Source organism: Berghia stephanieae, chromosome 13, assembly GCF_034508935.2.
Source record: "Berghia stephanieae isolate SIO BIC M18660-M18661 chromosome 13, UCSD_Bste_1.3, whole genome shotgun sequence".
NCBI classification, from domain to species: Eukaryota; Metazoa; Mollusca; class Gastropoda; order Nudibranchia; family Aeolidiidae; genus Berghia; species Berghia stephanieae.
Window position 1 is genome coordinate 35,149,231 of NC_088372.1, and position 15,098 is coordinate 35,164,328.

Here is a 15,098-nt window from a genome sequence, read left to right on the forward strand (position 1 = left end):
TTAACAAACAGAAAATTGAATAGACTAGGATAAATGTCACTGAGATAAAAATAGAGGAATAAAATTTAACAAAAGAAACAAAATTATATATTTGGCCACACACGTGGCCATCTGGCAACCTTGTTCGCGACGGATGCCTGATGACACAAATCCTCGCGCGCTTTTTTAAAATTAAGGTATTGTTTCATTGTTATGTCATAGGGATAGTAGATTAATTAACTCTCTCTCTCTCTCTCTTTCTCTCAAATAAATACTAGAAATAACATAAGCCATGGTCTCACTGGACTGGTTGATAATAATTTAGCAGGCATTTTTCGTGTCATTTGTATGGGTTGTAGACACAAAATTACACTTCGGAAAAGTTCCAAATGATCAATATTATGTATATTTTAAAACAAAATTATAGTTGACCCTAGCCATACAGCTCTAAAACTATACAAGTTAGAACTCTTCTGATGTCTTCATCTTATTTTCTGATAATTGTGCCAAAAAATTGCCAAGTTTTAATATCTAATTCCACGTATTAAGCGAGATACAGCCACGAACCAGAAAAAAACGCAGAAAAAGCGTCCCATATTTTCGGTATTTTTTTTCTCTTTGTGAGTCATCCATATAAATGACATATTTGAAACTGCATAACTTTGTTATATATTAATGGATTTCCAAAATTCAAAAAGATTTTTACTCAGTGGAGATAGGGCTTTGATTTAAGAGGAGTATTTCCTACAAAAATAGAAAAGAAAAATTTTCATAGTCATTGCTATAGAAAGGGTAAAGTAAGGTTTGAGAATAAAATATCCCATTATCAAGAATTGGCGAGACCTATTATTATCAATCCCATTGTATACTAGGAGATCCCAATGGCTCAGTTGATAGAGTACTTGCTTCACATGCAGAGGGACTGCTCAGTTTGATTCCGGGTGAAGTCAAGATTTTTTTCTGAACCCCCCCCCCCCCCCCTTCCCCCCCTTCCTGTCCACCCAGAAGTGATTGGGTAGCTGGGTCTGTTAGATCTGGTGGCAAATACTATGCGATAGACTAACGTCGTATCAAAAGGGTAGCAAACAATTGCTATTGTCTGTTTCACGCTATATATAGAACATGGGATAAACCAACTCCTGCTCTATGGGCCCAATGGCTCTGAAGGACTACTTTGTTACTTTAATTTTATATGTATTACCTTAGATTTGAGATTGGCCACTTCTTCCTGAGATGTGGACAATTTGTTTTGAATCTGGGGAAGAAAAGAAATGAATTGAGATGAGACGTTTCCACGTACAATATCCAAATCTATACACATGTAAAAGTGGGACAGTTGAAACAGAAGTTAGGCAGTTGAAGGGGTATAACTCTTGAGTTGTGAAATGTTAGAGCCCTAAGAAATATTGTTTACATGAGAGTTTTGTCTTTACAATGATTTACACTATGTGAAAAAAAAGAGGAGAAAATCAGTATCAATTGAATTCTTCTCCTCCTCCTCCTCCTTGTTCTCTTCTTCTTTTTCTTAGTTTCCTTACTATTAATATCATTATTCTTTGTTGAGGTAGGTTACTCATTTCCCACTTATGGATAAACTTATTATCTTGAACATTTATATTTATGTTGCCCAACATTCACTAAACGTGCTCAAAGTGCTTTACAAGAGTTCCCTAGCAACACCTAAAAACAGAGACAACGCCACTACCACATCATCTCATTCATCTGTGGTGTTTCATTCATCCTGTTTTGTTGATAAAGGGGAAAACCCGAAACGTTCATTTGATGTTTTTGCAATTAAATTGAAGCTTACATTCAATTTCACATTATTATTTACTACTGAAACTGAAACAGTATGGATTGGATTGGGTTGATATGACGGAGAGAAAAAAACCTACCTCTTTGAGTTCAGCAATGACAGCAGAATCCAGTTCATGGGAATAGGATGGAGCAGGGCTGGTGGGCGTTCCATCCTCCTTGCTGATGAGGTGCTCCAGCCCATCCTCATCCGTAGAGGTGGCGGAGGTATCGCCTCCGTCCTTCCTGCTATCCTCCTCTTCCTCTAGAATGTAATGCTGTTCACTCTCGGACATGGGGCTGGCTCCGTCCCTCGGTGAGTCGGTGGAGTCCGAGTTGAGGAGGTCTTTGTCGTCATCTTTCAAGTCCTCGTGCATCTAAGAGAGAGAAAAATTGTAAATAGGTATGATTGAAAAAATAAAAAGTTTGTTCGTTTTAAAGGATTCCAGCGTCACTAAAAAGAAAGGAAATGGGAAAGTAAAAAAAATGTTTAATTCAAGATTTACAATTAAAAGCATACAAGAAAATGTAGTCAAAGAGGAATGGTTCAAATAGGGAACAGACGTAGATTCAAAGTGCAAGTGTCAGTGTGCTTAGTTTGAGATCACCTAAAATTCTCGTCCTGACACAAGCACAAGGTACTATTAAGGAAGTACAATAACATGCTTACAGAACATTGTATATTCACAACTAAAATTGTAGCGGTACAAAACAGAGAGATGATTTACAATGAAAAAATATCATCTCCCAAAACTATAAATACACATTTGACTGTTTCCCTCCCAGCCAAGGACTTGGGCCAGGACAAAATAAAGTAATCCTATTCCAAGCCAAAAACCGAAAGCAAACTTGGAAAACAGATATAGGGGAATAGAAGACACAGAAACGTCCATTTTATCTGTTTTCCTACATGAACTTGGAAGTTTACATTCCATTTCACATTGTTATTTAATGTTCCAGAAAGAGTGAATAGGGAATGAGATTAGTGGAAGCGTAGCGTCCCTTGATTGGACGTCACCGGTAATCTGTGACGTCACTGGCGGAAAAGTTATTAGAGAGAGAACGTCATGTTGGTTGTGCGCATGCGTCTCTCGTCGTCCACAACCAACATGACGTTCTCTTTCCGCCGGTCTGTCATAGACTATGGGTGACGTCCAATCAAGGGACGCTACTCTTCCGCTAATCTCATTCCCTATAGTAAGTAAGAAGTAATCACATCATACCTTATCCGTTTTATTATGCCCATTTACAGGAAGATGCTGCTGCTGTTGCTGCTTGTGCTGTGGAATGACCTCATCCCTGGACTGGAAACTGTCCTCCAGCTTCCTCAGCTGCTGGTCTTTGTCCTTCATGGCCTCCCGTTTCTTGTCCTGGTCCAGGGACTGTTGGATCAGACGAGCCACCTCACTCTTGCTGGGGTCTTTCTCCCTCCCTATCATGAACCTGCCAGGACGATAAAAATAAACCAAAACAAATATATAATCAAAGATTAGATTTGAAAACTAAACCTTAAATGGGAAAACATAAAAGATCTGGACAGGTTCAATTTCATTTTGTTTTTTTCATCTAGAAGTTCAGTAATTTACAAAAATAAATATAACAGCTACAAAAAAGAACACGATACGAATCCCAGAACATTTCGGGTTCTAAACCCTTCTTCAGCCAATATCAAAAACAATAAAATCATTGATACATTCAGACAGAACGCAGTAAAAGTTTTTGGCATGTCTTTGTCGGTTAGAAGAAAACATTTGCTCTCTCTCTCTCTCTCTGTCTCTCTCTCTCTCTCTCTCTCTCTCTCTCTCTCTCTCTCTCCCTCCCTCCCTCAAGATTTAAGACAAGGCAAGGGAAAAAAACCCAACACAACAATGTATTTAATAAATTAACAGATAACGACAGTGACTATTCGACAATTCGTTTTACTTGCTAGGTAATGAAAACAGGACAACAATAAAATCACAAAATAATGAATCAATACAGAACTAAATCCACACAGATACCAACCATCTCTCCTTAGAATAAAAGCGAACCATTCTGTCTTTGGTCGAAACACAACTTGAATAACACAACTGTTAATAATCCTTCTATCACTCAATTTTCTCCTCTATTTTTATTTTTAAAAACTTTTCACATAAATTGATTGTTTATGATGACAAAACGTTTGTAATCCGAAACAGTTGAGAGAACGAAACTAAGAGAATCACACTGTTAATGAATTAAAAAAAATAAAAGTGGAGATAAAAATCTGAACAAAACCGTGTCAGGCAAAGTAGAAGCTTTTAGACTTGAGCATTTCAATGGCACAATATCCACTAAATGTGTCTGGACAACAGCAACAATTAACATGTAAGACAAGGCGTAATCCCCGTTAGGTGATACTACAATTTTTTTCTAACAGAGATAACGCTGTAGTGAAATATCCACTTAATGTGTCTTGACAACAGCAACAGGTAACATGTAGGAGAAGGCATGGTACCTGTTAAGCCATAGTACCATTTTTTTTTGGACAGAGATAACGCTGTTAATGGCCAGGTACTCATTTTATACCTGAGAAGGGTGAGAGAATGTGAAATAAGAGCCTTTTCCAAGGACTCAAATATACGCCGTTTGGGTGGCACTCGAATCCTGGACCTTCCCATCTGAAGCAAGTGTCATACCACAAGACAACATAGACACACACACATAGACACACACACAAAAAAAAAAAAAAAAAATTCCTCATAAAATCATCCCCCCACAAAAAAATTTGTCTTTCTCTGGCACTGACACATTCAACATTTTTCAGATTTAAGGCATGTTTGTCCTCTTTCTATATGAAACATTTGAGAGGGTGAAAACCGAGAGGTTCACACGTTTAAGAAAATATGATCAAATAAAATAAATTACTATGCCCTTCCACCACGACACCATAAGATACCGTCGCCTAGGCATTCCATGAAGGAATATAGATAATTCATCAAACAAGATGTCTGATGTCTGATCACCCATGTTGTCCAAGTGAGCAAATTTGGGGTTAATCTTGCCAAAGGGAAAAAACCGAAAGCGCCTGAAGAGGGGCTGGGACCCGGGACCTTCCGGGTCACAGTGCATTGCCTTAACCACTCGGCCACTTCGACCCCATTAAGAAAATATGATTTTGAAAAAAGTTGACACTGATGCAAGATATGAAAACCGTGCCAGGCAAATCGGAAACAAAAACCCAAGATAAAATCATCCCCTCCCCAAAAGAATCAGCTATTCCATTCACAACAGTTCCGATGATTTCTGTTTACTCATTGAAGCGTGTTTGTCCTCAAATTGTACGCTTTAGAACATCCAAGATATACAACCAATCCTAAAGTAACACGTTAAAGATTTTCACTACCTTCTGATGTGCTGTAAACTGTACAATATAAATAAATTTTAAAAAATAAATAAATTAAAAAAAAATAAAAAATAAAAAAAAAAATAAAAAATAAAATAAAAATAATAATAATAATAATAATAATAATAATATAATAATAATAATAATAATAATAATAATAATAATAATAATAATAATAATAATAATAATAATAATAATAATAATAATTTAAAAAAAAACATTTAAGCACAACAAATGAAACTATAAATTTAGCATTCTAAACGATAAAAATAATCACTTCATAAAAACACTCTATCATAAAACACACTATCATCTTCATTCACAGTTCACAACAAATAAGAAGAGTACTTCGAAAAAAACACGGAGAAATGGATAATCTCATCTCATTCTGAATGAAAACATAAACTCCACTCTAAATGCCATCTAAAGAAACATTCGTAAGATTATCTATATTAAAAAAAAAAAAAAAGACTGTCAAGTGAAACCTGCCTTAGATCTTTTCTACACTCCCCCCCCCCCCCCCCCCCCCCCCCCCCCCAACCATCTCCTCCCCTTTTCCCTTCCTTCCACATCTGTCACAATCCATTCCCCCACCCCCTCCCTTTGAATTCAGACATGATAGATAACTCAAAGCCTTCTCTCACCCCCCCCCCCCCCCAACACACACACACACAAACAAACATGCACACCGGTGTAGCGAAGTCAAGTTCGTGTTACACAATAGCTGGTCAAAGTGAATGGAGACGTCTGACTATATACACTCTGTAACCTTAATCTCTCCAATTGGTTGTGATCATCGCTCATTTCATCATCATCATTATCATGAACACATCAAATAATATCATCATCATCGTCGTATTTACCACCATCACCAACAACAACAACAACAACAAACAACAACAAATTAATAGTAATAGCTCAAAACATCGTTTTTTACTAAGTGCCCCTTCTCGTGACCGGCCACTGACTACTAGTCTATGCCTCTCTCTCTCTCTCTCTCTCTCTCTCTCTCTCTCTCTCTCTCTCTCTCTCTCTCTCTCTCTCTCTCTCTCTCTCTCTCTCCCTCTCATTTTCACCCCCTGCCCCTCTCTCTCTCTCTTCACTTAATCTACCGATCTCTCTCCATCTAGATCAATAAAAATATTCAAAGTTCAAAGCGCTCGCTCTGTCTCTAAAATACATGCACACACACACACACACACACACACACACACACACAGAGAGAGAGAGAGAGAGAGAGAGAGAGAGAGAGAGCGAGAGAGAGAGATACCACCCACACACTTCCTATTCCAGTGCTATAAAGAAGTGATGACAGGCAAGAGTGATGAGTCAAGGTCAGCCACTGAATCAAACGATGACACCATGAAATACTACAGATGTATTTGTCCCACGGATGGATAGACGGACGGATGTTTGAGGTTGTACTTACTGTACACGTCAAGAAAAACCCGTTTGACTTTAAAGTCCACTACATTCTTTTGTGTGTGAAGGTGTGTGTGTGTGTGTGAGGTTGTGTGTGTGTGTGATTGTGTGTATGTGTGTGTGTGATTGTGTGTATGTGTGTGTGTTTGTGTGTGCATGCGTGGTGATGGTGCAAAATATTTGAGAGACTGAAACCAGTTTCCGTTTAATAGTTTATATTTTCTTGGTACCATTTTTGTTCTTTTTTGGTTTGGTTTGTTTTGGTATGTAATTGTGGCATTGATATTGTTTTGAAAATGCGCCTAGATTAGATGCGTTATAAACGAGCTTTATCACATATAGACCTTTCACCGAATTGCAGTAAAAAAAAAAAGAAGAAGAAAGAAAGAGAGAGAAAAAAAAGAAAGAAGGAAGGAAAAAAATAGAAAAAAAGTAAGAGAAAGAAAGATAAAAGACAAACAAATCAAAAAAAAAAAAATTAATGAAGAAAAAATCAAACCAAAGCCCAATGCAACAGAATCAGCCAGAACCGCATTCCCAAGATATTGATGATCACCAAGCTCATTTGAGCCATGGACATATATATTATTGTTACAGATACTGTAGTATATTTAAATTTTTTAAAACGCTGATCGACTCGTGTATATAATATATATATTATAAATATATTATATATATATATATATATATATATAATATATATATATATATATATATATATATATATATATATATATATATATAAAATCATGGTGGTTGTAAAACGTTATCTAACAACTTACGGGGCGAATAAACAATAAAAAGACAAAACACAAAATATACAGCACAAAGCGCTTTACAAAGAGGTGAATGGGGTCTCTAAGCAAACAGCAACACTTTACATGTAGGGCGTGACGTGATATAACACCCGTTAGGCGATAGTACAATTTTTTTTTTACCGACAGAGACAATGCTGTTGACGGCCAGGAACTCATTTTACACCTGAGTACAGTGAGAGAATGTGAGAAAAGAACCTTTTCCAAGGACTCAACTATACGTCGTTCAGAGCGGGACTCGAACCCTGGACTTTCTGGTCCAATGGCGAGTGTCATACCACTAAACCCCCATAGCGACATGTAACCAGACCTTAAGTGTGGGACGAAAAATATGGTCGTTAGATATAAATATCATATTATAACAAATAAAGGCTTAGTATTTCCTCATCTATTATTATTGTTTTTTAAAAATATTAGTGGTATTACCCTTGTATTTTTGTGTGATTATTAATGGTATCATTTTATTTTTTGGTTCCATTTACCATTGTTGTATTTTTGTGTGATTATTAATGGTATCATTTTATTTTTTGGTTCCATTTACCATTGTATTTTTGTGTGATTTTTAATTGTATCATTTTTTATTTCTCAGTTCCATTTACCATTGTTGTATTTTTGTGTGGTTATTAATTGTATCATTTTTTATTTTTTAGTTCCATTCACCATTGTTGTATTTTTGTGTGATTATTAATTGTATCATTTTTTATTTTTTAGTTCCATTTACCATTGTTGCATTTTTGTGTGGTTATTAATTGTATCATTTTTTATTTTTTAGTTCCATTTACCATTGTTGTATTTTTGTGTGATTATTAATGGTATCATTTTATTTTTTGGTTCCATTTACCATTGTTGTATTTTTGTGTGATTATTAATTGTATCATTTTTTATTTTTTAGTTCCATTTACCATTGTTGCATTTTTGTGTGGTTATTAATTGTACCATTTTTTTTTTTTAGTTCCATTAACCATTGTTGCATTTTTGTGTGGTTATTAATTGTATCATTTTTTATTTTTTAGTTCCATTTACCATTGTTGTATTTTTGTGTGATTATTAATTGTATCATTTTATTTTTTAGTTCCATTTACCATTCTTTTCTTTTTACTTTTATTTTTTCTCACGTTCATGTATGTTGTCATCAATTTGTATGACTTACTGGCGAAAGCCTACGATTGAATAAACTTTGAAACCTTCTCACAAAACAGGAAGTCAAGGCCGGTTACGTCTCAATCAAGTCAATTATGGGTTACGCCAGTCCGGGTAATCACAACTTCTATTTTAATCACAATTGCCATTTTTTTCTGACCCTCATCAATCAACTGACCAACCTCGGACACCACGAAACCCGCTGGATCGTGTGGGGCAGTTTCCGTTGTAGCTGAGGTAAATTTGGATGCATCATTGGGTGCTATTGTTTGATGAGTCGTGTAAACTATAATTTATTTTATTTTAGAAAATTAGTTGGGTTTGTGTGAGTGTGTGTGTGTGTGTGTGTGAGAGAGAGAGAGAGAGAGAGAGAGAGAGAGAGAGAGAGAGAGAGGGGAGAGAGAGAGAGAGAGAGGAGAGGAGAGAAGAGAAGAAAGAGAGAGAGAGAGAGAGAGAAGAGAGAGAGAGAGAGAGAGAGAAGAGGGAGAGAGAGAGAGAGAGAGAGAGAGAGAGAGAGAGAGAGAGAGAGAGAGAGAGAGAGAGTTGAATCCGAAATGCCATCAAAATAAAATTCTTATTTTTATAAGTCACAAATGCGGGCTAAAAAATCCCGCCCCCCCCCCCCTCTCTCTCTGCCCTGCCGACACCACCCCCACCCCTCCTTTCGCGTTTTAAATAATTCTAAAATATTATCGGGCTATTGGTTGCTCTGACATTTTCAGGTATGCTGTTCCATGCGCGACAAGTACTGGTGAAGAACGACTGTTTGTGCGCATTGATTCTGGAATATGGCAGCGCAAATGCAGTTTCCTTTCTTCCGTGGTTTTTCAATGTGTTAATAGGGATGGTGGTGGTGGTGGTGGTTCCCTGTCGGCCCTTGAACAAAATATTCAGCTTTAGCGTCTTTCTCCTTTCAATAAGTGGGGTCCAGTTTAAATGCTCCATCATGTCTTTTACAATGTGTTGTCGGTTGTAGTCACTCTTGATGCTTTGCGTTTAGCCAAAATGCTCACAATACATTGCAGCCGGATATAACAAATAATTCCCTTTATTAATCATCCCATAGGGGAAATTTGTCTCTAGGGAAGACTGGAATAACCCAGGCGTCAGTCGCAGTGCAGCGCCACAAATTGAGCTAGGGCGAGGTGACTTGCTCAAGGCCACACAGCGCAGCGACGGGTGATCTAACTCGGTACCCTTCGGGTACGAAACAAAGACCGTACCGCTGAGCCACGCTGCACGATACATAAAACTACGTGTAACCTTGAACGTTTATAATCTGACTGACAGAATTTAGTGAGAACTACTCATAAAAATGTCTACTTACTTGACATGGCCGCTGGTGTTCCTGAGTACAGAGGCAGCGTAGGCCTGGGTGACGCCCACCAGACTCTTCCCGTCCACCTCGATTATCTGGTCGTTCACTTGGATCCTGGGGTTGGATATACCACACACACACACACACACAATGGAAAGACGTTACCAGTTGGTTTATGGCACAAGAAATTGTGTTATGTTATAATAGATGTGTCACGTGATGTACTAAACAAGTTTATGATATCTTCTCAAGACACTTCCTTGTCGTGTCATAAAAGACAATAATAAAAATTAATAATAATAATAATAATAATAATAATAATAATAATAATAATAATAATAATAATAATAATAATAAAATAATAATAATAAAATAAAATACATCATTTAAAACAAAAAACAAAAACAACAACCTTACATTAAATCAAAGAGTATATTTCCGAATAAAGGAAAAAGTCTGGATTGTCCCATCCCTAGAAGGATCTAAATGACCTGCCTGGAACATGAACACACAAGGGAACTCTTGTTGTAAAGATATGGAGGGCTTGTTGTCAATCAAACATTTATAATAATATAACATGATTGTCCTGACAACAACAGCCCACCCCACCCCAAAACAAGACCTGGTGACATACATGGTAAAAATGTGACCCACTGTGTCAAACTGATATGATTTCGGAATGGTCCAGATGAAGTGGATACAGTGGAATCCTGTTGAATGGAGACAACATTGCTGGACCAGAAAGATTGGTTGATTTTAAGCAAGGTCCACTTCATCCACTATCAATGGAACAATTTTTTTAAAAACAACAAAAAAACTTGAGATTTTATATAGCGCAATATCCACTAAACATGCTCAAAGCGCTTTACAAGGGGTCCCTGGCCAACAGCAACATTTAGCATTTAAGACGGGACATGACGCCTGTTAGGCGATTTTATAATTTTTTTTTTTGGACAGAGACAACGCTGCTAACAGCCAGGTACTCATTTTACACCTGAGTACTGTGAGAAATGTGAGTACTCAGTTCACACACAAAGGGATAGAGATTGATCCTTGGTTAAGTCGAGATTTTTTTTTGTCCACCCAGCAGTGATTGGGTAGCTTGGACATTTAGATCAGGTATAAAGCACTTTGCAATGGACAGCGCCCTACCCAAAGGGTAGCTAGCAATTGCTATTGTCCTTTTCATTCCATAAAAAAAAAAACCGTGATAAACTAAAATTCAGTAATAAGCAACACAATCATCTTAAAACACGTCCGTTCGTTTGGAGATGATTGGTCACGAGTACAGTAGAATCATAATAAAGTCAACACCGCTGGACTAGAACGATTAGTTGATTTTAAGCAAGGTTGACTGTATACAGAAACCAGTGGGAGAGGAAATAGGACGAAGACGATGGAGGTGGATTGGAGGACACACGCTTAGAAAGAATGACTCCACTACAACAAAGAAAGTATTGGACTGGAACCCTCAGGGCAGAAGATCAAGGGGAAGGCCACGAGGAACATGGAGAAGAATTAAAGAAGCTGATATACAGAGAAGTGGTAAGACCTGGAATGAGATTTTTAAAAGTTAGCTCAGGATAGAGAAGGATGGAAACTGTTTGTCTGTGGCCTATACCCTGACCCAGGGTGAAAAAGGCAATGATGATGATGATGATGATGATGATGACAGTATACATAATCAATGGAACAGAGAAAAAGAACAGAACATTTGGGACCAACAAGAGGTGTTGACTTTTTCAAAGCAGAAGTTGACTTTGTGAATGTAGACTTTATGTGGATTCCACTGTAAATGATTTAAGTAAAAGGAAGTATTTCTATAGGGAATGAGATTAGCGGAAGAGTAGCTTCCCTTGATTGGACGTCACCCATAGTCTGTGACGTCACCGGCGGAAAAGTTATTAGAGAGAGAACGTCATGTTGGTTGTGTGCATGCGTCTTTCGTCCTCCACAACCAACATGACGTTCTCTCTCTAATAACTTTTCCGCCGGTGACGTCACAGACTATGGGTGACGTCCAATCAAGGGACGCTACTCTTCCGCTAATCTCATTCCCTATTGAAATTCGATCCTTCAGAAGGAAATTGAAATCTTTCCCAGCATTGACGACATTGATTCTGATCTGCTTGTAGTCACATCAACCTTATAACATTGCCAATTCTACACCGTTGAAATGGTTTCCTCTTCCTTTCTCAAACAGGACTTCATTGATCACTCTTTGATACGGATAAAAATAAAAAAATAAAAATTATGAGCATTTATATAGTGCAATATCCACTAAATGTGCTCAAAGCGCTTTACAAGGGCACCCTAGTCAATAGCAAGGCTTAATATGTAAGACCAGACATGTTGCCTGCTAGGTGATATTACAATTTTTAAATACAGATACAAAGCTGTTACTAGTGCTCATTTCAAACCAGAGTACGGTAAGAGAATCAGAGTAAAAAACCTTTTCCAAGAGCAAGACCAACACTGGATCTTCCGATCTGAAAGATGCGTCATATTGCATACTCGAACATTGAGTGACAAAACTAGAATGTCAAATTTCTTATAATCTGAACTCTAAAATTAATTTTGACAATGAGATCAGCCAGACAAAAGATTCCGTTTTGTGTGGCACTTGCCTTCAGATCAAAAGGTCCAGGGTTCGAATCCCACTCTGAGCTGCACAAAGTTGAGTCCTTGGAAAATACTTTTTACTCACATTCTCTCACTGTACTCAGATTTGTGAAGCACTTTGAGCACGTTTAGTGGATATTGCAAATATATAAATGCTCAAATTTAGAGATGTCGAGGTGTAATGAGGTCAGGAGTTTCAGAGTCTTCATAGCCAGCACCAATAACATCTCCCCCTGTACTCACATTCCAGATCTTTGAGCAGCTCCTCCAGGGGTGAGAGTCTTGATAAAGATGCCCAGTTTCTCCAGGCCAGCGTCGGCACCGACCCCCATGCCGATGATGCTGAGGCCTAAACCCTCAGAACCTGGAATGAAGAGACACAAACATGAGATGATGATGATGATGATGATGATGATGATGATGATGATGATAACTGGTGAACACTGAATCTATAACTCAAGTTATTGTATACATATTAATAAAGGCATCAGAGGGACTATTATTAATATTAATTGTTTGTGCCTTTTTTTTTTTTTACTTTTTAAAATTACATTCTTCTGTTCAGCATGAATTCCTTTTTTCTTTCTTCCTGTGCTCCATCGTCTGCTCTGGGCATCCACATGTACACAAGCTAGTCTCAGCCAGCCCCCACTTTTTCATGCTTCCAGCTGTTCTCCCAATTTTTGCCCGTGCTCTGTTTAGTGTTGCTGGTGAAGGGTTTGTATTTGAAAAGTTTTTTGTTTGTATTATTTCAATTCAAAACAATTCCATTTTTCTCCTTATATTACAAATCATCTGACCAGAATATCAATAGAATTAAAGAATATACTCAGTTCTGAATTTTATTTGCATCACTAGTAATTGGTCTTTTTTTATGGGCAAGTGGGCTCTCCTGACTGCATTATCAAAAGTTTTCAACACAACGTATTTTAGACATTGATTTTAACTATATTAGACTTTTTAAAATCGACAAAATTGGGGGCCCGATAGCTCAGTTGATAGAGCATTATTTATCTCACATGCAAAGGGACTGTGATCGATTCTAAGTAAAGTCAAGATTTTTTTCTGACCCCCATTTCCACCCAACAGTGATTGGGTAGCTGGATCTGTGAGATCTGACAGAAAGTATTCTGCCACAGACTAGTGTCCTATCCAAAGCAATTGCTATTGTCCATTTCACGCAACAAAAACTGGAATGAACTCAGGTTTCGTGGGCCTAATGGCTCTGAAGGACTCCTTTTGTTATCATCTAGAAATCCTTCATTTGTAAAGACTAAAGGGTTTAACATGAGGAAGTTTACCAATGTCTCGTCTATTGATATTTTTTAATTTTTGGTGTGCACGTCAGCAACTGTAGGTGGGCCTTACACTATAATAAAATCAGATTTCCCCCTAAAACGAACAGTGTGTGTGTTTGTAACAATATACGATCCTTACACTCTTGCTTTTTGGAATTCCGGACACTTTCCCAACTGCTGCACAGTATCATTTAAGTATCTTTGAACATGTCTTTTATTCAAAGAGGATGAAATCAAAATTCATTGAGGGGCAGAATAAAAGAGTTCTTACATACACTCTTTCTTTTTATTTGGAATTTGAACAAAGTTCAAGTGTAAGAAATCTTTTATTCTGCCCCTCAATGAATTTTGATTTCACCCTCTTTGAATAAAAGACATGTTCAAAGATACTTAAATGGTACTTCTTTTTTAAAGAATCTAATTTTTAGTGGAATTTAACGATTTATAATCTGACGTCACAAATTATTATTGTAAACATATCATTACGCGTTACTGTTTAGAGAGAGGGGTAGAATAATCCTCTTGTACCAACCTTTGATGAGATCAACAGGAAAGACGTCCATCTTCTCCACCCTCTTCTCCAACTCGTACTCGGCTGAAGCAGCCACGGGATCTACGTCCTCGTTACGACGGTCGTAGTCTGCTATACTGTAGGTGGCAAAAACCTGGAAACATAAGAAGGAGGTTTAGTGGCATGGTATCTTGTCTTGTTATAAATTACAGCTATGATGATAATGGGTCAAAGAATGGAGGGGCGACAATTATCCCCAAAATTGTAGCCCCATCTTAGTAAAAAAAATAATTTTTTTTTGGGGGGGGGGGGGGGTTTAGGCACTTTTACAAACATTGCCCCACTTGACTCAAGTGTATGAATCTGTACCAGGCGAAAAGTTGTTTGACTATTGTAAAATCCTGATACAAAAATGTGCCCAGCAGGCAACTTGACTGGTATCAAGAATGTCCTTTGCTAAGATAAATAAAAAGCCTGAAAATTTTTCTCGTTAAGAGCATATATAAAAATATTCCATGCAAAGCTTCTTTCTATCCATGAAATGTTATCACCCTAAAATTTAAATCATAGAAAAGGATACATATTATCCATCCAGCTTTTTCTTAACTGTCGCTTTCATACAACTATTGCTTTCATCTTTTTAAAAATTAGCCACCAATACCAAATAAGGTCAGCTGGAAGATTTAAAAAAAAAAAACAGTTTTCCAGCTTTCCTTGATTTTGTTGCTGGCTGAAAAGGGTTTTTTTTAGCTTGAAACTATCTGTGGTGTTCTTAAGCAGAAACTATGATGAAGATGTTAGTTTTTAAGGGTTTCACGGCACTTGCGCCACATTT

The 15,098-nt window shown here is 37.3% G+C and overlaps 1 protein-coding gene across 12 annotated transcripts in view; it reads right to left on the reverse strand.

Moving 5' to 3' along the window:
* Nucleotides 1-15,098, reverse strand: part of LOC144959132 (uncharacterized) — a 155,308-nt gene that overhangs the window by 35,247 nt on the left and 104,963 nt on the right. For all 12 annotated transcript variants that reach the window (XM_078891612.1, XM_078891608.1, XM_078891606.1 and 9 more), the window contains exons 6-11: nt 14,285-14,417; nt 12,698-12,818; nt 9,842-9,946; nt 2,997-3,216; nt 1,875-2,150; nt 1,181-1,234 (exon numbers count right to left, since the gene is read on the reverse strand). In XM_078891612.1, coding sequence (XP_078747738.1) covers nt 1,181-1,234; nt 1,875-2,150; nt 2,997-3,216; nt 9,842-9,946; nt 12,698-12,818; nt 14,285-14,417 — 909 coding nt within the window. The remainder of the gene's footprint in view (nt 1-1,180; nt 1,235-1,874; nt 2,151-2,996; nt 3,217-9,841; nt 9,947-12,697; nt 12,819-14,284; nt 14,418-15,098) is intronic.